This window comes from Branchiostoma belcheri, unplaced genomic scaffold (genome assembly GCF_001625305.1).
Source record: "Branchiostoma belcheri isolate BF01 breed outbred unplaced genomic scaffold, Haploidv18h27 scaffold4, whole genome shotgun sequence".
In the NCBI taxonomy this organism is placed as follows: Eukaryota; Metazoa; Chordata; class Leptocardii; order Amphioxiformes; family Branchiostomatidae; genus Branchiostoma; species Branchiostoma belcheri.
In genome coordinates this window covers 5,062,077-5,087,634 of record NW_017804020.1, presented here as the reverse complement: position 1 = coordinate 5,087,634, position 25,558 = coordinate 5,062,077, and the positions used below count along the sequence as shown (strand labels likewise).

At 42.2% G+C, this 25,558-nt stretch overlaps 1 protein-coding gene across 7 annotated transcripts; it reads right to left on the bottom strand.

The window, feature by feature from the left end:
* Positions 1–272: 272 nt before the first annotated feature.
* Positions 273–25,558, bottom strand: LOC109477337 (lysine-specific demethylase 5A-like). Of its 7 annotated transcripts, none has more exons than XM_019778532.1 (33): positions 25,220–25,558; positions 22,089–22,166; positions 17,309–17,368; positions 16,938–17,000; positions 16,720–16,788; positions 16,368–16,481; positions 16,072–16,185; positions 15,588–15,638; positions 14,623–14,746; positions 14,089–14,357; positions 13,610–13,648; positions 12,778–12,936; positions 12,380–12,499; positions 11,844–12,002; positions 11,597–11,689; positions 11,284–11,372; positions 10,986–11,148; positions 10,583–10,702; positions 9,990–10,184; positions 9,439–9,620; positions 8,752–8,876; positions 8,107–8,257; positions 7,822–7,939; positions 7,580–7,726; positions 7,179–7,387; positions 6,714–6,852; positions 6,127–6,189; positions 5,305–5,484; positions 4,964–5,134; positions 3,691–4,588; positions 3,223–3,437; positions 2,647–3,019; positions 273–2,358 (listed from the first exon to the last, which is right to left on the bottom strand). In XM_019778532.1, exons 1-33 carry the CDS (start codon positions 25,364–25,366, stop codon positions 1,832–1,834), a joined length of 5,724 nt encoding a protein of 1,907 aa, XP_019634091.1. In that variant the 5' UTR covers positions 25,367–25,558; the 3' UTR covers positions 273–1,831. The 7 variants fall into 7 exon arrangements, with proteins under 7 accessions (XP_019634091.1, XP_019634090.1, XP_019634092.1 ...); XM_019778531.1 differs by having other exon boundaries at positions 14,089–14,360; positions 25,220–25,557; XM_019778533.1 differs by having other exon boundaries at positions 4,982–5,134; positions 14,089–14,360; positions 25,220–25,557.

Genomic DNA, 25,558 nt, shown 5'->3' with positions numbered 1-25,558 from the left:
CTGCCATGGTCACTGACGTCACGAGCAGGATAGCTAACATTTAATTGAATTACCAGGTGTCAGGAATCAAGAGCTGACCTAGGCTGGAAGTAAGGGTCTTCATGGTTTGATGTTCAATATCTTCAAAAGGATGTATGTGTGGTGTAAATCTTAATGTTTATTGAGTTACACTATTTCTTATGCAGATGATAAAAAATGTTGTATTTTGGTGTCATAGGCTGGTAAATACAACATATCTGACACAGCACAACACAAAGACACGCCCAGCCAGATGAATGTTCAGTGTTTTAATAATTACAATCTCCTCCCTGACACCCAACATACTCCTGCACAAGAATCTAGCCAAGGCAGGTCAGGAAAGGCCGAGAAACATGCTGGTTGCAAAAGCTTGCCCATGTACCACATGAACAGGAGCAGCTTGTGTTGCTACATGGTATCATTCATTACAAATGACTATGTTGTCTGCACCACTACAACTACTATGTATCCACTACATAAAGTCTGTACTCTCTTGAGCGTGGCAGCCACAGGCAACAACCATCGAGACGACTACTGCAGAGAAGCGTCTTCAAGGAACGAGGGGTTTTCTGAGAAGCAACATTGTGCTGCTGTCTGTGCAGCAAAGGACAGAGTTCGAAAACTGTACATCAGCTGTCAGAAAAAAAGATCTAATCTAAACCAAGTAAGTCACGTCTACTCTGTACATTTTTGTCTCCACCCTGGACAAAAGTGTTTACATTTCTTCTCATCAGCAACATCAAAGCCACAGAATGTTTCGTGGCAATAATCAGTTGATACTACAAAACTTAATTTTGATGTTTCCTATTTGAATGACTTCATGGACTTAAGACAATGTTTTTAACGAACAGAGTGCCATGTTCATTATGAACATAAAATGAACATTTTTTGAAGGAAAAAAAAGTAACATCTTGTGTAAGTTCAGTGAAAACACATGTAGAGAATGACAGTATGGGATGATTTGTTATGCTACCAAGCAGCGAGCATAACATCATTACCAGTATCCCAGCTTAATTTTCATCAAAACACTGGTTACTTTAAATTCAAAAAGTCACTTCTTGTAATCTAAGAGCACCATGTCGAGACCCTACCTTTCAGATTCTCACTGGCTGTACGGTAAAAATGCACAACATTGAATGAATCAGCTTGTTTCCACCTGAATCACTTTTGTCCTAGCATACAAAACATGTATATTTGGCTTCCAAAATAAGCTCCTGTGCTTCTAGTATCTTTCCAAGCTTAAAATGCCCAGTGTTTCTAGTCCTAATACTGGCAACTTAAGGAGCAGAGGGACAGGCAAAACACAGTAAATTTCAGCAGTTACTACTGAAAAAAATCCTGGAGGTAGTTATCTAAGTAACAAGTCTGCTTCCCCATCTCTTAAAAGGTACTTTAGGAAAGGTCTACATTACAGGTGAAGGTGAGGTGGCAGTGGGGCCAGTGTATACAATATTGCAGGAATTCCATGGCTTCTTTAGGTAGAACATATACACAGAATGCTGTACAATAGATTTACCCTCCACATCCTCACATCCACATACATGTATAAACCCCTAGGAGCTCATCGGATATGCTTTAGTTTTCTTTTAGAGAATTTTCAGCAGTTTAAATCAATGTTCATCTGTTACTTAGGCTGCACTATTCCATCATACACATGGTGGTTGAAAATAAAGGCATAAGGAAAATATACAGTCCATCCTAGTGGTAGAAATGTGTGCTACAGCCATTACAGGTCTACACATGAGCACAGCTGAACTATGGTGCATCTCTCAACTCTATAACATTACATTCTGGTGTTAATTTAGGTGTGCCGTCACGAGACCTCCATGAGGGGAATTTTATTGGTTGATGCTGCGACAGAGTCTTTGGACAACAGTTCCACTAAACTCTGCGGCTGCTCCCCGTCCTCTGGTTCTGCAGTCTCCATGACTTCTTCTCCCTCCACAACCACAGGCTCCTCCAGCTCTTCTGCCAACTTGTCCTCTCCGTTTGAGACAAATGTTTCCTCTGTCATTTCTTCAGTTGTTTCTTCCATTCCCTGTGTGATAGGCGTGGCTTCTGACACAGTATGTTTCAAAGTCACATCCATGCTACCGCTAGTGGAACTTGTGCTGCTGTTTTCCCTACTATAGCTGATTGATCTCGCCCGAGGACTGGGGGCTGATGAGCTTGATTCTGTGTCCTTCCTCTTCTCCGCGCGTTTGGCGGCCTTCTGCTGTTTGAGCTTGCAGCAGCGACAGACGTATTCCTCGTCATCAGTCGGCTGGTGCTTCAACCCAACGCACACGAGGTGGAACCACTCCTCACATCTGTCACATTGAACCCAGTCCACCTCATCACCTGTATGGGCAATAACCATTCATTCAATCAATAAACCAATCAATCGATTGATCAACCAATCAATCTTTACACTTAGTGAAACGTTAAACTTTTTATGTTAGTGATTGGTCATTAATTATCCTGATGAAGGCGACAGTGGTCGCTGAAAATTTGATCCCTGTAAATAGTGTGTTGGAATAAAGTTTAACGTTTCACTATGATTACTACCAACACAGATGAACTTTCATGATAATCTTTACACTTGTCAAACTATGTTCATACAAAAAGCGATGTTATCCTGATGCTGACCTGTAGGCTGCAGGCAGCGCTTTGCTGAACAGTCCTGGTCATCCTCCTCCTCCTCCTGGTGATCACTGTCTCCATCTACATTCACGATCATCTTCTCCTCCCGTTCCTTCTTCACCTGGATCTCACGCTCCTTCATTGGGTCCTTGTTCTCCTTCTTCTTCATCACTTTCTTTTTCTTCTTCTCAGGAACTTCAGGAGGCTTGTTGTTCTCCACCACCTCCTTCTTAATCTTTATCTTCTTCTTCTTGGGTTTGTCCATCTCTTCTCCTGGCTTCTCCAGCTCAATGTTTTCTTCCTTCTTCCGCTTGATGATCTTCTTCTTCTCCTTGGGTTTCGGCTTGGCAGCAGTTGCTCGGGTCACAGTTTCATCCTCCTGAAGGAAATGAATTGAATCTACTTTAAGACATCTGTGGTAAGTAAGTCCTGTTGGTTGCAAAACGTTTCCTGTTGTACATCTACGATTTGCTTAGTTACATCTTGTACCATCAATCAGTGTAGATCACCTAGAATGCAAGGTACAAGCAGACTGGCCTGTAGGATGGAGATAAGGATGAAGTGCTCTGGAGAATGGCTTACCTGGAAGTGGAGGATGGAGGAGTCCTCCTGTTTGGGCAGGCAGGCCTGCAGGATGCGCCAGATGTGCTGTGTCTCGTCCAGCGACACCTCGAGCAAGTCTCCCTCCATCATCAGATCCTCCAGCTGAGCCTTTGCCAGCTCCGACAGCTCCAGCACAGGTGGCTCGTCCGACCGAGGAACGTGTGCCGTCTTACGTGGGTGTTTCCTCGGGGTTCCTGCACAGGGAAAGAAGAAACAACCTTACAACATTTTGGGTCAGGAGTAAGATGTTCAACTTGACTAAAGTAGCTCATTCAAGATGGTACATGTATAGCATTGTGTATCTGGTAGTTCCTGCAACCTACAACATGTCATTGTTTAAGGCCTAACAGTAGTGTGGCTCTTTAAAATTGTGCTTTTGTTATAGTGGCCAAATAGTAACATTCACTGCAAGAATCCCTCAAGCCTGGAAGTAGATTTGAGTCTCACCAGGCTGAGCCTTGGAAGCTGAGGAGTAGGCATGCTCAGAGTTGAAGGATGATGACATGGATTCCTCCCGCTCTGATTGGCTGTCATCTGAAGCTGTTGCCGGCATCTGACTAATGGCCCCAGGCTGGGTTCCTGCTGTGTAGGCTGCAGCAGCAGCACTTAGTGCCTGTGCAGCACTGCCTCCACTCTGCAGGATGGTTGGCATGCTGGCAGCTGGGTTCACTGGGCTAACCGACGGGACCAGTGCATCAGGCGATGTTCTCCCATTCTCTGTGAATGTTGAAGACCCTGCAAATGCACTCTGCTGCACGCTCTGTATGTGCCCCTGCAGCTCAGGATTGTTTGCAGCCTTCTGCAGTTCCGCAGTGATGATTTTCTCTGTTTTCTCCCGAGCAGCAGCCTCGACAGCTCGCTGGCTCAGCACAGACAACTTAGCCAGAGCCCCCGATAGTTCGTCTGTTGCTAGTGCCTGTCTGGCCCTGTCCTGCCACGACATCGCCCGTTCTGTCAGGCACTGGAGTGCTTCACCCTCGGGCAGCCTGACTGGCAGTTTCTGTAGTGACACGAGCAAGGATAGAATCGTTTCGAGTCTTGGTCGTCGTGACCTCATGCACAGCGGACACAGGAACTTCAACTCCTTGGTGGCCTGTGCAGCTGCCAGAGGGGACATGTTCTTGTTCTTACTGGCGATGGCTTTGGGCAACGGCACGCAGGACGTGTGGAAGAGGTCCTTACACAGCTCACACTGGAGCATGTAACCTGACACCCCCTTCCTACACAGGCAGAACTTGTGCTCTGCACCCTCCTCACAAACTTCCCGCTGCTTCTGAAGGTTCCTGGCTCGTAATTCCCGCATTGCTTCAACCTCCTTCCTCTCAGACTCCTTAAACTGGGCAACCTGGCAGAGAAGACATGAACAGAACACTTAGATGTCATGTAATTTCACTGTGTGGATATGTGAAACAAAACAAGAATGGATGAATGTGGACAAATCAGACTGCAAACAATAACCAAAGCAGCAAAGCACACAAAGTTGGTATAATAAAAATGAACAACTAAACTAAAGCAACAACAAAGAACAGCAACAATGGTTCAAAGTAAAGAAAGTTGTGAAATGTTAGCTTTGTGCAATTTTTTTAACTTGTATGATTTTGTTAGATTTGTGAGAATGAATGGTTATTTTGTGCCTCTCAATGTGAAAATATCTAGGAAGTAACAGGGCAAGTCCTTATTAGTGAACAACCGATTTAAAAAGTGCAGAAATGATACTTACGATTTGTAGGTTACTTACAATGGTAGCTGGGTCTCTGACCTCCTCCATTCTAAAGTCAAAGATGTTGGTATTCTCCTTTTCCTTCTCCTTTTCAGCACAAGCCTCCTTGTTTTTCTTACGTCTTGTCTTGCTACTGGTATAGACACCAATATCCACTCTTGGAGACAGCACCTTTGGTAAATGAAGAAAATGTATCTCAATGAAGTCAGAGCTTACTTAAAAGTTTTTCTTGATATAGATCATTGCAAGGACAGACATTGTGTATGTAGTATTTACAGTAAAAACTGCCCAAAAACACAACTCAGGGACCTATAAAATTAATCATGTAAACAGGAACCCACCTCCACAAGAGTATACGGTGAGTTTTTCTTGAGGAAGGTGCGTGCGGTGCGGTCCCTCCATGAGCGCGCAGCTGCTACCTGCGACTCCACCTGCGGCAGCTGCTCCAGGCGTACCGGAATGGGACGGCCTTTCATCACTAGAGACTCCAGGATGTCCAGGTAGGGGTAATGCTCAGAGTTCTGGGGTAAAAATTGGTGAATATGGTTAAAACTGGGCAAGAATGCCAAAATCTGGTAAAACTGGTAAAACACCATAGCTTGAAAAATTGGTCAAACATCGGACAAAAACAGACTTTAATGAAATTTTCATAATATCCAAGAGCAGTGCTCTAAATTTTGCAGTAAGAATGGGTAATTTTTGGTCATTTAAGTCAAAGCCTAGCAATGCTGGATCAAAACAAACATTCTATTCTAACTGTACATGTTATTTGTAAGGTAAGGATAAAACAGACAAACCTACACAATGCAGTCTATTCAATATTCTACCACTATTCTCTGGTCTTCATCGTAAGTCACTCCATACTCTGAAGCCCTTCATTCCCACTTCCTTCTCATAATTCTAGCTTGTATCATGATGCTGCTTAAAAGATCCCTGTTTTTAATCAGAGTATCATTACTTCTGTCCAAAGGAATTCCAAGTATGCACTGTCTTCCTGAAGTGACTAGAGTTTCATCAGAATCGCAAGATCCTATGAAGAGAAGCATGCACACTGGTTAAGCCAGCTCACTTCAGCATGCTTGGATGCTATGGTGAACACAGTTCCAGCCTGCGTGCATGCCCTATGAACTATGCCCTAACCCGACCTATGCCCTACAACCTACATCATGTCTGGTGCCCTTTTCCCCAGCTGAAGCGACCCGGCCTTGGCGGGGGGTCACCGGTCCCTAGAAGGAAGAAATGCAGCGTCAATAACAGTCAACCGTCACCACTTCGTCTCCCCTCCTGTCTTTGTACTTAAGAACTCCTGAAGTGTGTTGTGTTAAAGTCTTGGCATTCCAACTTCATATGGTGGGGCACAGACTTTCTTATTAACTGTCTTTGAAGCCACATTTTGTCCACCAATTTTGTCAAACAAAAGTGAATACACTTATTTTCTTTAGAGGTGCAAAATTCTAATAGTTAAATATATAGTGGTGCATTCATGCAAGATAGATTAATAATTATTCATATATCAAGTATACAAATTTGGTTCAATATGGGGTGGCTATGCACTTCCCCACAAATATAACATCTTTGGACAAGGAATTTCTTCTTGCTTTACCAAAAATATACATCAGTTACAATGAAATATTAGCTTAAGCATCCACTTTTCTTCACTAATTGATGTAGATGAAGAAAAGAGGGAATACTCTATTCCAAGCCTCACCAAAAGAAGCCAGAAGAGCCAAACATAAGGAAATCTGCCCACCTGGATGGCTTCCACCTTAGCTGTCCACTCCTTGGCTTTCCTCAGAGCCTCCTTAAGTGCCAATGTGTTGGGCAGGTAGGCTGGGATGGTCTTAGCTTCATTAATGATGGCTTCTAGGGTGGCAATGACATGACGTGGTCTGCAGAATAAATCATACACAAGTTCATGATCAAATAAGGTAACATACTTGCACATTTTGTTACAAGCTTCATATAAAAAGTCTAACAACACACCTAGGGAATTATAAAAATATATCTCTATACATCTTTACCTGTACTTCATTAATAACAGGTCATAACAGTCAAGCTGTACTATTTCAAGGACATATAGAGAGAAATCCTTATGATCAGTCAGAAATGTTTATAAAAATTTACAGACTAAAATCTTGCTAAAAAAAATACTCAGTCCAACTGCTCCAGGATAATATGTTTACAAATAAACATACATGTATTGACACACACAAACCTTGCTTGTAGGCATATCCTAGCCTTCTCCTCCCAGCGTTCACTGACAGTCAGCAGCTCCTGCAGTTCTGCCATGGCTTTCTCAACGGCTGGATGTGGGGCTAGACCAACCCCCGAGTCAATCAGCTTCCGCATGGCGTCCAGGGTGACCTGGGAGGGCGTGCAGAGAGTTTCCCTGACCTCGTCCAACCAGCGCGCCTGCTGGAGCTCCTGGAGGGGGAACAAACTCAATGTTTTAATATTACACAATACACATTCAGAGACTCTTCTTGTAGTTACCTGCATTTTTCAGATTGTAATTCTTATGAAAGATAAACATACGCACACACAGACGTGCACCTAGATAATGAACACATGCAGATGCATGCACACATCCACTTGTACACAATCATTCACACAGACCTGTTTGAGTTTGGGCATCTCCGGCAGCTCCACATCCAGCCCCACTCCGATCTCCAGCAGTCGGTGCAGCTTCTCTGAGTTTGGCATCTCGTCCTGCAGGGCAGCCTGGGCCTCCTGCTGGAACGACTCCACACGGTTCAGCAGGTCCTACAGTGTACAGGCACACACGTTAGATACACATCAACACACACTAACTACAGCCCAATTGTACTTACATGTATAAGCATAGCCTGCATAGCTACCTGTATGAGTTCTGCCTCCTGGATGATACAGGGTAGACTCTGAACCTGCTCCATGAAGCACTTCAGCTCCTCCAGACTCAGCCTCGCCACATATTTGGTGTCACAGTTGGTCTTGTTTCTGAAAATATAGTAGGTTTTAGGAATTAGCTTTTACATCCCCTTACAGTATATTGTTACACTGTTTCTTTTCTTTACTAAATATTCTTTTTGTACTTGCAATTGGCCTTTGGGTAGGAGTCTGAAACTAACAATGTTGTGATGATTATTAACTGGTTGTTTTTGTACCTAGTGCGGTGCTTCTTGCTGACCAGCTGAGCCGCCACACTGGCACACTTCTCTGCCTCGGCTACAGCAGACTCCAGCGTGTGCAGCAGCTCGTTCTCCGGGAACTTCCGCTCCTCTGCCTCAGTGATGAGCTCCTTCAGCTCTGTCAACTCTGCAACAGGAAAACAACAAACAGCAGAGGGTGAATTTAAGTAGACATACTTATCAATCAAATTAGGACTGGAAATATTACATGTATCTGCACTTCTGTAATGTGGGTGTACAAATGCAACTACATATTTGTGTATGGTTATGTATGTAACAAATGTTCAGAGAAAACAATAAAATCTTTTTTGTAATACTTCTTAAAAATTTTGAAGTCAACTATAGAATTTCAGGTTCAAGGTCTGTAGAAAGGCAGTACAGCTTGTCATTAAGTTTTGGCAGACATTGTACTTGGGGACTGCTGTGCTTACTTGTCCCTTACTTCTTTAATGTGACAATCAAGCAATATTTCAATTACTCCACCTAGAAAAAGACAGCACTCGTATAAGAGCACACACCATTGCAAATACCATACTTAATCAACAGGTAATTGCCAGAATATTTTGGCATGTAGACATTGAAAACTGTTACTTCAGAATTGACCAAGACTTTGCAGCTCACCTAGTTTGTCCAGCTGTGGAGCCTCCATCGCGCCCTTGACTTTGCTGGACCAGATGTTGTAGGACTCTGCCCGCAGTTTCAGTCGGTGCAACATTGAGGGCAGCTCGTCTAACGTGTACCGATATCTGCAGAAAAATAACAACGAAAAATTAATAACTCAACACTCATCTGGATCCTTGTAGAAAGAAAACACAAACTCACAATTTCTGTTGACCTGCCCTACCCGCAGAAAAGATATATAGATTCTGAGGTAGAAACAGTGAAGAGGTAAATCTACTCCTCCGTCCTAACGCCAGCAAATCATGTTTTTTTCTAAAACTGGGGAGCTCAAATTAGTCTGGAGTCATTGCTTTGTACCGGAGATCGTTAGCATCACAAATACGTCAGGTGATCCAAATCTCCTTGGCAACAAATCTTGTGCCAGACATTCAAGAAATAACTTTAAGAAGTCACTTCAAGCAGAACAATCTGAATAATGGAGTCCAGCAGAAGCATTGGTTGCATATCCAATCATGACAAAGTATGCTTTGATCTAGGACTTAATTTTCTAGACAATCTTTGGGACTGGGACCCGGTATGAATTTGCATCTTTTTCTGACTATGTCATGGACAGAGAAATTTGACTTCAAAATACATGTTGTAGTTCCATGGACCGTCAGCAAACAAACAAACCAACGCGTTCCATACCTGAGCACATGCCTGGCTGGCCCACAGTCGCACAGACGGTCGGCATGTCGAACACACACCAGCTTGTTGGGACTACAGGGGCAGGTAACGGCTGACAGGAAACATGTCGTCATGCAGGCGTCACACTGACGCTCGTCATCAGGGAGCAGCTCAAATGCCTCACGCTCTGCCTCCGTTGTGCCCTGAGTTAATGTAACAATCATCTTTTTCAGCACTAATCAAATTCAAGCTTTTAATCCAACACAAGAACAACACAACATACCAAATTTTTGGAAAAACCTTTTGACCTTTTCCACAAATATTGTCTTATGACCAAACAGGTATCTGCTTTCTTGTGTGAATCAAAGCTTCAAAGTTTGACTATGAAACTGACATGGTGGACACTAGTCATATTTCTAACTTTTTTACATTCAGGTGAAACCACTATAAAATCCTTCAAAATGCTTTACCCCTTAGACTAAAACTGCCTCACTTTTCTGTATTTGTCATGTGCCGTATCTTATGCTCCCAAGACATTATCTAACACGTACAAACAGCGGGAGACATCTTACCCTTTCAAGGAGAGCCCTTCTGGACTTCTTCTCTGTCTCCACCATGTGCAGCATTTCCTTGTGGGTGGCAGCTGCAATGTCCAGTCCCAGTGCGTCTGGGTTCGCTGCCATCTTGCATATCAGCTCCTCGTGAGCAAACACGTTAAACCTTTTCAGGTCACTGTAGTGCTTAACACACTGTCGGCCAATGGGGAGCTGCAGGACACAGAAATACAATACATGTATATCAATTTCAACAAACCTTGCATGTTGCCCTTCTTTATCCAACACCTCAGATACAGACTACCAGTACTTACTCGATTCACTGTTTAAATGGACTGTTAAGAAAATAATGCACAGTTTTGTTTTAATTCATCGTCATTTTGGTGAAGCATGGTGCAAGTATCTCAGGGTGAAATGCAGCTACTATGTGTTGATAGCAGTTCCCTACTCTTCTTCTTACTGTGTTGGGTTCTTTTAATGCCAGAAGCTCCCCCATTATTTGCTAATTGAAATATTTTCCATTCTATTTCCATTGTTTAAATCATTTTCCAACAGAGTCAGCCACTTGGCTGGCTAGCCTTGTATGTGCCAAATGAAATGTACTCCTTTACCCAGTCAGCAGGGCAGAAGTTGACAGCTTCTGCAAAGTTGTAGCCTTGGTTGAAGCCGGCGTGGTATGCACGTGGGAATGTCACCACAAACTCGCCTGCACACTGGTTGGTCCGGTACACCTGTCAGCACAGATATCACCATAAATTAGTAAAGAGAAAAAACACCCAAAGGAGCCAGGAAATCCTGTAATTATTTAGACTTGTAACTGAATTCACAGTAATTGCAAGATATTCACACTATTGGATCATTCTCTATTTCTGGCAACATGTGTACATGTATAGCCATACAGGTATTTGGTCTTGAAATTTTCCTGGTGGTCAAGACTGGCATGATGACAGTTACAAGGGTGTGTGCACTTGTGCATGTATGCTTGTGTGCATATACTTGCGCATGTCTACTTACCGGCACTTTTCCATCCATGATAATCATGGGGTTCATGATGGTGACCAGCTGATGTAGAAGGTCTGGAGCATTTACAAACAGTTCTGGTGCATTCTGCCTCATCACAGACTCAAAATGCTCTGCACTTGAACCAGGCACACCATACCATGTCTTTGGCTCACCCCTGGAGATGATAAACAACAAACATCAACACAACACCTTCACCACTGAAGAATGCTGCAAGGAAAGGTAAGTATCTTTGGTACCACACAGAGTTGTAGCTATGTGTACCAGGTAGTGTGTACTGTGTAGCACTCACCAGTGTAGGTAGTTGATAGAGTAGCTCCAGTGGTCCTCGTTGTGCCAACAGAAACAGGAGAAGCACATCCCGACGTATGTCCACGGGATCTGAAACACGCGCAGCCAACTTTTCAATAACACAGCTTCACAATGCTTTCATTACAACAGGGTTAGTTCATGCACACGGCAACAATTTTTTCAATGCCTGTTACGAGAGACCTAAGAAATATTGTTGAGGACAAAAATTACATACAATTTAACAAGTATTGCACATAATTGCTGCATTATTTCACCATTACGTATGTTTAAGCCCATGTGTTTGCTGAGATTACCTTCATGCCAGAGATGTCTGCACTGATGTGGCACAGGACGGAGGAATCCAGCACAGGAAGGTTGTTCAGGTTCCATGGAGCCATAGCATACTCCTGCAAACAAACAAAAATTACATTAAAACCCTGCAAGTCCAACTTTTGTGTTGGAAATTCTTGTGTTACCGGGACTTCAATTTTGTTTCGGGATGATTTCTACCAACAAAAGATGAACTTCCAAGCTGAACTTCATTGCAAACTAACACCTTACCTCGTCCTCTGGGCTCATGGCCTTCCCGTTGGACTTGCAGGGAAAGCCGCTGCCATGCTCCATGGTGTGGAGGTCAGCGCCATACGAAACTGTCACGTCGTCCTCGATCGAGTTCACCAGCCGCCAGAACTCCTTCTCCACTGTCTCACAAGGAACCATCTAAGAAACACAGAAAGGAGAACCTCAGCCACATTAACCTCAGGGACCTAGTATTCTTCTGTGTTATGGAAGCAATACCGGTTTCAATCACTTCCAAGGTTTTCCAGTAGCTCTATAGGAAGTTTTGCAGGAGGACTGCACACAGAAGTCAGAAATTGTGAAAAAAAAGTATGGTCCTTATTTTTTCATTTTACTCTGAAAAACTATTACTCTCCCTCCTGGCAGCCTGACCTCTCTGGTGCCTGTTGCTAGACTGGCCATGCAGACTTTCTGCTCACATATGACAATTACAAAATCAAGACAATCAGTGCATATGGATGTTCAGAATCCAGGAAAACAACTTGAGTCAGGAAAGTGTTTCAGACGAGAGTACTCACATGGACAGGCATGCTGAAGTAGTCCTGCTTGAACTGGTCGGCCATCTCCCCAAAGGACTGGAGGGTGTACTCTTTACGAGCCTGCTCAAACCCATAAGGATCGGATGGCTTCGAACATTCCTGCAAAGAAAATGTATAGTTATACATTCTGTTGGTAAAGTATGTTGAGCTGTCTCACCTGTGACCAACAAGTTTACCTCATGTTGTGTGACTTGGATGTTAAGTGAACAAATACATTTTAAAATCTTTCAAACAGTACATAATGCCAAAGTCATCATCCTACCCTTTTCAGTTGTTGGTTGCTGATTTTGAATATAAGAACACTGAAGCAGAACCTTTTGGTAAACATTTGGCTTGGAGTTATAGGTCTTGATATTGTAGGAAGTTTGTATACTTACTGCAGCCACACATTTGGGGCATCTCCAGTCCCCTTTTGGGATTTCAGTGAGAGGAGGAATGAGGCAGTAGGTGTGGAACGCGTCGTCACAGCCATCACACAGCAGAAGGTGGCTCTCATCATCTCCCTTCCCGCATGAGTGGCAGATGTACGTGTCAATCTGCACAAGAACAGGGCAGGGGTTATGGGGCAGGGGTTACAGGGCACAGGTCAGGGGTAACAGGTCAGTGATGCCATATCACTGTGTCAAGGTAACAACAATCCTGGGGGTCGTCTCAAACTTTTGAGCCAAAATAAAATAATTCTACTTTCACTTCCCATCCTCAAACAAAAGAAAAAGCTTCCAAGGGCAGGAGTAAAAATTTAAAAAAAAAACACCACCACAGAATTTAGTCACTGGACTCTGGGAATGGGAATCAGTCCATGCAGTTAAGTGCGGTCCAAAGATTTAACATCAAAATTCTGTGTAGAAAGATGACAAATTCAGCTTGGGAAATTTGACAAATTCAGCTTGGGAAAGGGAAGCTTGAAAAGAAGGTATGATAAAATGTGGGAAACAGGTGGGTTGAATGAGACGTTGAATTTATTGCAGAAGGAAAATGTGGACATAATTAGATTGACATAAAGGACTGTGACACTGGGTTGAATGTAAAGGAAGAAGGTGGAATTGAGTGTAGAGGAAGATGTGGAATTTTGTGTAAGAGGAGGTGTGGAGCTGAGTGTAGAGGGGGATGCAGCACATGGGCATATTCCAGGCTCGCCATGTTGGGCACACATACGACACAATGGCGTGGAATGGTCACCACGACAATGCGAGAGAAAACTATATTTACCCCATGTCGACGTCGGACGGACATGCCTGAAGACACGCCCTTAAAAAGATAGAAAAACTGTCATCATAAACTGAAAAATGTTAAATCTAACAACTATACTAACACTAAGTGCTCTTTTCTTCATCACTACCATCAGAAAAATGTCAACAACACCAGAATAAATGGCACCTGTAAGTTTCTTGTTTACGAATTTCAATGCAATCACTTTCAGTGTTTTTCTGGCTGTGTGTTGACATCCTTTCCTGGTAGTAACAGTATCAAAACAGGACTCAAAATACTCTTTCCTGTAACCTGCAATATTGCAAATATTCAGAAATTTTACTTGGAATTAAAAAGACATTGGAGTGACTGCAGGCAATTTGAATTTACAGTTCAACTTTGCTTCAGAATGATTCCAACACCAGAATAATATTCTTGAAATTTCAGGTTGCAGACATGTATTTTGAGCCCTGCTGTGCAGAGTTGCTTGCTGTACTTACAAAGTTTGCAGCCAGAGCTCCGCTCCTGTCCCTCAGCCTCCGGACCTCCTCCTTGGGCGGAGATGGGGAACCTTCCTTCTTAGGTGTGTCCAGTTTCCGTGGTGACCGCCTCTCCGGAGGTTTTTGGTCACCCGGTTTCTGATCCATGGTTGGTTTTTCTTCCACAGGAGTGTTTGGTTCGACAGGTGGAGGCTGTTCTGCAGGTATCTCCTCTGGCTCCTGTTTCACTTCCACTGCTGGCTCCGATTTCACACTCATAGACTCCTCCTCTTCTGTGGGCAAACAAGGGTGTTAGAGCTGGACTCATTACACAGTGTCTGCATGTCATGATCACAAGGTCAGCGATGGCAGACTTCACCCTCTGTTGCCATTTCAGTCCTACAAAATTACACATTGCTTCTATCTTTTTCTTCAAAGTCTAATCCACTAGGTAGTAGAATGTGCAGTGTAATGGTCAGTGACCCTGCCTCTCCGGAAGTTCAAATGCTGGCTGTTGTGGCTAACCTAACATGCATGCTCTTTAACATGTCTTACCTTTCATCTTCTTCAGTCGGTTCTTCTCCAGCGCCTTGAGTCCCAGCCCCATCATCTTAGGGCCTGGGCCAAAAATCTGCAGCTTTTTCAGCTCAGGGTTTGCACTCATGTCAATATTCTCCTCCTGCAGAACAGAACAGAACAGCAGAACAGTTCATAACATGGAAGTCAAACTGGACAAACTCCACCAAACATTTGTTTTCTTATGAAGTAAATATATTGTACCATCTTTCTATCTTTGGCAAGCGTTTGCTTAACTATGGCCAAGTAACTCCACTATGCCTAAATCCCCATTACCTATCAGCTTTTAAAAGAAGTCCATGCTTTCAAGACCAAATTATGCCTTTGATACACCAAGCAGGAAAAGAAGACAGCATGTCCTGTTTGCTGAATTCTGCACCTCAGTTCGAAAGGATTTCAAAATCTAACTTTGGCAAAATCAGAAAATTGAATATAGCAAGTCCCATGCCTTCCTGTTTCCAAGCTCATGATGGAAAGCTTTACAATGTTTTATTATAGCACATTGATATAGGGAGGCATCCACTCTACGTCATGAAGCAGCAGCTGAGATAGGCAAAATCTCTCGCAGTCGCGTAAGTGTAAATAACCTGCACCTTGAAGACATCTTAAAGGTTTCTGTTAATGAGAAGGCAAGGCCCTGAGAAACCTCCTTTTTGTCAAAGATGATTGATAAGACATAATATTGCTTATATTTTAGGCCAATGAAGCTTGTTTGCCAGCTAAACAAAGTCTTGGAATCTTTTCCATAACAACATGGATATACAGTTTTGAGGCTTAAGACAGGTCTGTAGACCACAGTTATTTGCTTTGCAAATGCATATGTTTCACGATTAAGCAAATTTTTTCACTTGTAAAAGATGTACATAGTTTCCTACAAAGCACAAAAGAAGGTGACACGAAATTTGCACATTGCATGCCACTGACATCATAAGAATTATGATCACCTTCTTAACGTGGCTGCTCTCGGCCACTGGGACTTGACATTGAGCCCCCGTCTTTGTTTCAGGCAAGAGGAGAAAGGCCAAAGATCAGAGGTTAAACACAAATCAAAGACAGCAGAAAAATGTTCACAGTTCCACAGTAGTGAATTGCACATGAGAGCAGCTAATAGAAAACTGTGGAAAGAAAACCATCGCTTTCAGGGTTTCTCCTCTTTGCTCTTTGACAAGAAAATTGTGAAAACTTTCAAGACTGTGGATAAGAAGCAGTTTCATAAACAAATTAGAGTAAGAATAAAACCATAAAAAGGTATGATTAGAATCTTGTCTCAATTAGAATGATAAAGAATCATGGCATTGAATTGGGTCTGGGTACTTGTTATAAATAGTGAAGTAACATCCTTCAAAAATCCATCAAACTCACACTGTTGAGTCCTTTTGCTGTCTAGCACATTTGGCAAGATAAAAATTCTACCCATGATGAACTCACCTCCATCCTCATTGGCCTCTTGCCACGGCGGCCTGGCCCTGCACCGCCCATGCGTGTGGAGAAGCCATGCGGCTTGTAGTCCTTGTCTTTACTGTCCTCCACATCCTGCTTTTCCTATAGAAAAAAAAACAACAAAACCATGAAGCTTTTAATGCGATTATAACTTTGCTAATACTGTATAGTAGTAGGTAGGTATATAGTACACTGCCTCTGTAGCAGAGGGTCAAGAGTTTGAACTTATCACTGCAAATCTTACATTTTCAGTAATCTAAACTGATTCCAACAGAAACACGTACCGTGTTGACAGGAGCCAGAGTTGCGCCTGACTGGAACACATCGTAAGGGAACAGGATGCGCTCGTAGTGGCCCTTCAGCAGGGACCCCACGTTCTTCCCAGGAGGGTAGTTCATCTACAGGGAGAGACAATGCAATATCACATAACAGCTGATACGGAGAACCAACAGGTTTAATTGACGTGGCTTTACAGGGAGAGACAATGCAACATCAGACAACAGAACCAACGGGTTTAATTGATGTAGCTTTGCAAACAAAAACAAATTGTGATAAGCACTTGATACTTTGCCTCTTGTGTATGGGGAAAGTCTGGGTGGATATATATATATGTTTTAAAAGGTTTTAGAACCGTACCTTCACAGCAATCTTGGACCACTTTCTGTCCCGACATACTTGCTCGAAACCTCCCTCTTCTTGCACCACCTGAGCAAACACAGATGCAAACATTTGATTTTTGTTCAAAACCTTTGAATCACAAAACAAGTCGACATGACACACCTTTTCTGTACTTAGATCTGATAAGCACAAGTAGTGTTATTTTGGGGGGAAATATTCATTAACACAAACTGTACCTTGCTGAGTCCATACAAGTCCAGCAGCTTTCTTTCCACCGTCGGTATCTTTAAGGTAGAACCCTGAGAATATGAAGAATGAGATATTGTGGTCTTAGAACCATTAAAAAATGGTTATATACAGTTGTGCTTTGAACTTGGATGTAGTGGTTGCACTCTTTGTATTTTGCAATTAGCAACACTCATTCAAAATGACAAAATATCACATTGACACTTTATTTATGCAGCTCCAGCATGAAAGCGCAGATAGTCTTCCGGCAGGCCCCATGACTTTGTCACAATCAGTGTTGCTCAAGTTATCTTTTTCTGAGAATGAGACTACTGCTTGATTTTTAGGTGTTCTCTCGACAAACACACAGCCAAAAACGCACCTGTAGTTCCCAGAACTTCGCCATCTGGTCCAGGAAGTTCAGCTTGATTCTAGTTTTTGCCTGTAAAACACACAAAATGGAGGAAAAATGTTACATAATGAATGCCAGAGGTGCCAGCTACTGAGCTGCCTAGAAAACTACACAAGCTCCCCACAACTGTACCTAGTTATGGGCGGTTTGACTGAGATGGTGAGAACACCTTTGTGCTGTATATCACCATAACTGGGCACAGCTGAGGTTAGGGTCGCCACAGGTCATGTCACAAATTAGGATGCTTTCTGTTGGAGGAGGACTTTAGCTTTTTCTTCAGGCTATATTAAAATGATTTCATGGCAACAGTCTGTAGACCCCCCTACTACCATGGAACTACATGAAAACAAAGATAAGCAAAAATATGCAAGTATGGCAGAATAAAAAGTCCAACTCGATATTTCACCAATATTTCTGGGGAAAAGGCTAAAATCAATGGACATTCAACATCTTCTAGACTTCCATTCTTTTTGCGTTAAAAAAGACGTAACAGCCCTATCATTACAAAGTCATCCTGGACAACCTTTGGGAGTAAAGCTAACATCTCTCTACACAGCCAACTGAGTCACAATTTTCTGAATCCTCCCCTGCACTCTACTCTGTATTTCTATATTCAATTACACAGCCTACAGGGTCTCCCAGCCATCCTGACCCCAGCACTACAGCCACTATCCACATACATCCCCAGGGATCCCACCTTCTGCCCTGGGACTAGGGGCAATTAACACCCTGCAGAGCACCCTTTTACAGTAGCAGGTTTACATTTGTACTTCACGCTCAAATGCCCAGCAGTCTCTACATACTAGCTGCTCATCAACTACTCATATGTGGTCAATAACTAAGTTCATGGTAGTTTTCAGAAGAAAAGTATTCTTTTCTGGGTCCTGGTCTATAGGGGGATTGAACACTAAAGAGAGCGCATCAATTCCTGATACAACCCAGAAATTTTAACATTTTATAACTACAAATGTAAGCAAGGCAGTCGAGATGAGGAGCTCACCTCCTTACCCACACTGCTTTGTGACCCTTCTAATCCAATGGACAGCAATAGAAGCCTTTATGATGCACTTGCGCAAAGGCAAACTTCAGCTCATTCTAACTATTAAATCAAATATATGTGAGGCTTTCTCAAATTCCAAGTTCCTCTTCCAAGGCTTTGCATTTTTCCAGCAATGATGACAAGTGTGCCAGGACCCTAATCTCATTCACCTGTTACCCTATTACCTACATAAAAGCAGCATTCTTTATGTCCAGGTCTGAGAAAATTGCTGAGAAGGCAACTAATAATAAAATACACCAACATACAATGATACTATTGTTCCTCAACTTACAAAAAAAGACGAAGCGGCTAAGAATGTAGGGATTGTATTCTAGCTCTGAAGTCGAGATTCTTGAGAAATAGCTACTGTATTGTCAAAATATCTCAAAGACAAGATCACACCTGATCAGTTATCTCAGTCCTTCTACAGACCATGTCTCATAGCACATCCTGTAAGTGTATGGCAAGTTTTTCATTGAGATGGGTACGTACTTGCAAAGATATCTCGACATCTTAATAAATTACATACAACAAAAATTTTACCATTACAGTTAACCATGCAGCAACAACACATCAAAATTCAAAGACTGAAAGAGTATTGCCTAACAAAAAAGATAAAGAGAGACAGCATTACATGCCTGTGCATTGAAAATTTTGTTGAGATGACATATATATATTCAGCTTCCACATACATCATAACAAGGTGTCACAGTGAATGCAAAACTGTCTGATTACATGTCCGTTGCATGCAGCGAGCTATCAATTTTCAGCATCACATTTGGTAACATGACTCTTAGCAATCACAGAATGTTGGTAAGATATCTCCCAACCAATTTAACACAACAGCTATCCCAATGGTGATGTGCATTTTATCTGTACACTGCTAGCAAAGATGTTACACCTGATGAGGAGGATCCAAAATTACTCTCTTGGGAAGGGCAAAGGGAAACACTAACAAAAATTACATGGTTGGATGAAATGTAAAGATTAAAACAAGGAAAAGATACAAATACTTTCTAGTCTTCTCTAAATGAAACAACAAATGTACATGAAATGCTCTCCAGTAGGAGGGGCTTGGGAGGGCTGACACATAAATAGAAACATTTGATACCGGTATTTTATTCCACATGTTTCTTCATTGAGTTCAACCACNTGTGCAGGTATAATTGAGGATTAGGCAAATTGTACTTACCATGAAGGATAATCCCAATTATACCTCACACGAACTATTTGGGTATATCTTCCCACCCTTGCTGTTCTTCAGCTTCCAAGTAGCTGAGAATGCCCACCCATGGTGAACAGCACAGACTCTTTCTCGCACGTCGTCAAATGGCGGCGAACATAGTCATTACGTCATGATATCCCGTGATGCTTTGCGATTAAAGCTTTGTACACGTGCGCCACCTAGCGATAAGCATAGGAAATACTGCATAAGGTAAACGATATACCCAAATAGTTCGTGTGAGGTATAATTGGGATTATCCTTCATGGTAAGTACAATTTGCCTAATCCTCAATTTTATAACTACAAATGTAAGCAAGGCAGTCGAGATGAGGAGCTCACCTCCTTACCCACACTGCTTTGTGACCCTTCTAATCCAATGGACAGCAATAGAAGCCTTTAGGATGCACTTGCGCAAAGGCAAACTTCAGCTCATTCTAACTATTAAATCAAATATATGTGAGGCTTTCTCAAATTCCAAGTTCCTCTTCCAAGGCTTTGCATTTTCCAGCAATGATGACAAGTGTGCCAGGACCCTAATCTCATTCACCTGTTACCCTATTACCTACATAAAAGCAGCATTCTTTATGTCCAGGTCTGAGAAAATTGCTGAGAAGGCAACTAATAATAAAATACACCAACATACAATGATACTATTGTTCCTCAACTTACAAAAAAAGACGAAGCGGCTAAGAATGTAGGGATTGTATTCTAGCTCTGAAGTCGAGATTCTTGAGAAATAGCTACTGTATTGTCAAAATATCTCAAAGACAAGATTACACCTGATCAGTTATCTCAGTCCTTCTACAGACCATATCTCATAGCACATCCTGTAAGTGTATGGCAAGTTTTTCATTGAGATGGGTACGTACTTGCAAAGATATCTCGACATCTTAATAAATTACATACAACAAAAATTTTACCATTACAGTTAACCATGCAGCAACAACACATCAAAATTCAAAGACTGAAAGAGTATTGCCTAACAAAAAAGATAAAGAGAGACAGCATTACATGCCTGTGCATTGAAAATTTTGTTGAGATGAAATATATATATTCAGCTTCCACATACATCATAACAAGGTGTCACAGTGAATGCAAAACTGTCTGATTACATGTCCGTTGCATGCAGCGAGCTATCAATTTTCAGCATCACATTTGGTAACATGACTCTTAACAATCACAGAATGTTGGTAAGATATCTCCCAACCAATTTAACACAACAGCTATCCCAACGGTGATGTGCATTTTATCTGTACACTGCTAGCAAAGATGTTACACCTGATGAGGGAGGATCCAAAATTACTCTCTTGGGAACACAAAGGGAAACACTAACAAAAATTACATGGTTGGATGAAATGTAAAGATTAAAACAAGGAAAAGATACAAATACTTTCTAGTCTTCTCTAAATGAAACAACAAATGTATATGAAAAGCTCTCCAGTAGGAGGGGCTTGGGAGGGCTGACACATAAATAGAAACATTTGATACCGGTATTTTATTCCACATGTTTCTTCAACCACATATTCCTCACAAAAGACTCAATCAAACACAAGATAAAATGCACACACCTACCTGACTTGCATTCAGAACAATTCAACAAAACAATGACAATTCCACTTCCATAATACTTTGCAAAAGGATTAAGTGTGGTTCTATAAATTATGCAGGAAGGTTGCGACCAACGTGAGTGATATTTCATGGCAGGTTTATCAGGGCTGGTTCCCCAGTTGTTATCAGGTCAGGGTCCAAACGTCCAATTTGACCCGGGTCAGAATGACCCAACATCACTGAACATGGCTGTCAGTGTGCTACTATACACTGAACTTATCATCTATGGTATCATTAAGACATATTGCGTAGTGGAACAAGTATGTTACCTCAGACATATGGGAAGGTTATAGCATAATACATAAAAAACATATTCTTTTGAATGAAATATTACATACTGTACAATTATTTCAAGTGCCCTTGCGCTTGAACAATTTTGAAATTGCAAACAAAAGTTGAAAGGAAGAATTTCACACACTACATTAAAGCTGCAGCCATATACACTGTGTGATTTTTTTTGTCGTGTGATTTTCAGCAAGACAACCAAACAAGTTAACAACTGTCGAAAAGAATCTACAACAACATTTTGCACCACAATACAGCTAGTTTTTGCATGAGTAACACATTCTCTTTTGTCCTAAAATGCCCCCAAAGTTGCTGTTGTAAATCTGTCATACACCATGTGTGACATGTCTGACAGGTAGTCCCATTTGAGGGTGTGAGGGACTGAGCAGTTACATGGGGCAGCTTGTGCTCGCAACATACCCCCTCTGAAGTAGCCAACACTTACACATAAAAACTCAATACCCATCCAGGTGACAAATACCAAACGTAACACAATGGTGAGAAACCAGGACCAATAAAGGACAATAGAACATCCTTTGTAACCAGTATTGCTTGATGAACAGCAACAAATTACTAATGACCATCGACACCCACCTCGAGCTCATTTAGGCGTTGGATCCTAGGCGTGAATTTGAAATTGTCCACATCGACTGCAAAGGGCGGCTGCCAGTCCTGCAACAAAAGGAACCAATGAGTCAGTATCACAATAACAATGGAGGAGTCTTAGAGTTATAAATGTGTATCTCATACCCCTCCCACCTAACACATGGCTGAATATCACAATAACAATTGTGATCTCTGCAAATGTCTCTTGGCCCCCCTCCCCTTTCATGGTAAGCATGTGAACTGTGTCAGTGACATTGCTGCCATTCTCTGTCCTTCCATGTTGATTTTGGCCATACTGAAATAAGTTAACTTTGTATACATAAACACAGACGGATACATCTGGACTCTGCTTCAGAAAATAACATCTACAGTCTCCAATTGGTTTCAAAGAATCTCACTAGACAATTGTGTCTATTCTATGGGAAATTTGCATTTTAAAAATCTTGCTGCTCCCTAGCTATAATATATATATATATACATATATCTCAACTACAATAATTTTCAGATTATCTATCCAGTTAGACGGAAGATTGATAGTGTCGTAGTAGAGGTAATTCGTCTAGACAACATTGACTTAGCAACTACATTGACATATAAGTACAGATTTTCATTTAGAGGACTGAGCACTTGTTACATGTCGCTACATCGTGCATGAATCAGAGTAATCAAATGAGGCAATGCATAGTTTCCGTTCCATCTGATATAACCAGCTACCAGAGACTACCTCAGCTCACTCTAATGGCATAAACACCCAACACACGTCAGAAGCACCCTTACCCATGATGCCCTGACCAGGCATATTTTGTGCCCCGTAGCTATCATGGCTGCCATATTTAAGACCTGCAGTCTGGTCTGCAGTCTTCCTCAAACACACCCTGGCTATTCCAGCCCCTTCACCAGCTGCAATCTTACCTAACCTATTGTATTGGCATTTGTCTGTAATGAGGATCAGCTGTGCCTCGATGCAATACAATAGAGATCTATGGGTGAAAATAGTGACGATGGCACCAATATTTTACCTGGCATTAGGCATACAAATCAGGACAAATGCACAATATATTGCACACTGTACCTCAGCTATATATGTTACACTATATGCTATAGCCATTTATGATTCAGCAACTTGACACTAAAATGATGCATTGTGAGATTCCCTTGAACAGTTACAGATGTCATTATGAACGGGTATGACAAATTTCTACCACTGATGTATCGTTTATTAATTGTGTGAGCTATGTATGCATATGCACACTTATCCCGATTCCTGAATAACCAACTTGCACCAGGATAAAACTAAAACTGACATGTTCGTGACTACTGCCAGTACTGGTAGAATCACCCGTAAAGAATGATTTGGAATGTGTATACTGAGACACTGGGATCCCCCAATGGTATATATATATATATACACCCAGGCTAGCTTCATAGTTGAGCGAATGATCACCGCACCCAAAAAGCTCTCTCTTTTCTATTCTACAAGTCCCAGTGCTCATAGACTATGCTTGTTGGTAGTCAAAATCTTCTGTAGAACAGAAGAAAGAGCAATGAAGAGCACATTGTTTGAAATATGGTATTTTGTAGATATCTCTATGCCAGACAATGTCAGACATACTCATAATCATTGCAAAAGACTGCTTGTTTCAGAACAGTCTGCAAGTCAGAAGTCAAAATTAAGTTTGTTATTCAATTTCCTCTTTGGGGTCAATTTTTCAGTATTTTCATATCCACAGCCAAAAGGTAGATATCTAAAATACCCCAGCAACTGACCATGGTCTTATTTGCAATAATCCTACATTCTACATTGCATTGTGATTGTGGCAATGTCGCAAGATGTCATTATCCAGCTCCACTTCTGCCTATTTCAACAGTACGCATACTATTTTGGTACAAACTCATAGCAACAGTCTGACTTCTGGCAGCTAACCTGGCTTTTTGAAGCATATTTATAAAGCTTAGAAGTGTTAAACAATATTCTGATTCTCAGTTTTAGTCAAAATACTGGGGTTATCAATCTTATTGTAATAAAAAGGGGACAGGAAAGGATTTTCCACCAGGAATGCCCCACCGCACTGCCCATTCTTTACATAACGTGTCATCGCTAACACGGCTCTCAGAGGGCCCATGCCTCACTCAAAATAGTGTATCTTCTTTCTAAATCAACCAATTTAGACAATTGTACCCGCCAAACGACACCTGACAAAAACGCTGATAGATCTGACGGTACAAATTTTTGATCCTGGCCGTCGGAAGGTGGAAATTATAGCGTTTCTTTCAAGGCCTTTTCAAACGGCAGCCATCACTATCGACGATCAACATGGTGGCACCGTCGCACATTTTCTTTCCTCGGACGTCGGGCGCCCTGTGAGTTCGAAGGGAAAACGTCCCTCTGCCCTGTTAATAAACCGATTTGGTTGAAGATTGTCGTACTTAAAGTGTTTGTGAGAAGAGCTGGGCACTTCAGAACATTGACATTGCCGAGAAAAAGGTATCAGCAGCTTGAAGAAAAAACTGCATTCTTGCCCCGAAGTCGGCAGTCTTCCATGAGAGGAAGCCAGTCTTGGATTTCCCTTCTGTGAAAAGGCGGAAAAATTTCCAAAAGTCCGCCCTAAGTCACTTTCTTCCGGATAAATCCTTTTTATATCTCCCCCTGAAACTTTTCTGTGGAAGAAAATTGGGGTTTTTGGTGCCGTTGAGACAGTATGAACGATTTTTGTAACCAGTGGACTTGCGACTGTGTGACGTGTATACAGGACATTCAGGATTGACCAGACGACCCACCCTTCTACCTCTCATTTATAGTCTGTTCCTGACTTCTCTTTAGCAAAGTTTCTCTTAAAGACTATGACAAAACATGCTTCTGGAAGTCTTTAAAAAATTCTGAGGAAGACAATCTGAGTTTTTCCCAGAATGGGGGAGCACGGGCAATTTTCAGGGAAAATCCTTGAACCAATGACGAAACCAAACAATGGTAGCAGCCGCCGCCATCTTGGATTCTGCAGGGCCGGTCTGCATGGACAATGCGTGTTGCGGCAATACCGGACACTTCAACGACATGTCAGCAGTTTTACCAGAACACAATAAGTCTGAGTAGCTTAGGACGAACTACAGCTAATACGTACCGGTGGTGGTCTGATTTTACAGATGCCAGCCTTCTCTGCAATAGGCCGAATCTTCGCGATGTAAGCCAGGGGCTCGGCGAACTCCTCTTCGTTCGGCTCGAAAACCGGAGCCTCTGGCGGCGGTACGAACTCGTCGTGCTCCGGCATCCCGCAGACACGGTTATATTCCCAGCTAGAAAAGTCCAGGAGTGTCTTGGAATAGAAAACACGACCGAAAACGTGCGAGATCGCCAGAAAAACACTACTCCATCTTGCTTTGGGGACGATCTGGACGTGTGGCCTGCTCACATCCTAATTCACATCTGTATCCGCAGAAAATAAGTTCTAATTAGTTACGTA

Bases quoted from the DNA above. Each gene is read 5' to 3' on its own strand.
- LOC109477337 (XM_019778531.1), bottom strand. From the start codon at position 25,366: ATGCCGGAGCACGACGAGTTCGTACCGCCGCCAGAGGCTCCGGTTTTC. The intron at 16,482-16,719 runs GTACGGTTCTAA...CTCTCCCTGTAG, and splicing joins GGTCCAAGATTGCTGTGAAG to ATGAACTACCCTCCTGGGAA. The intron at 14,361-14,622 runs GTAAGACATGTT...GTTTGCCCACAG, and splicing joins CCGACTGAAGAAGATGAAAG to AAGAGGAGGAGTCTATGAGT.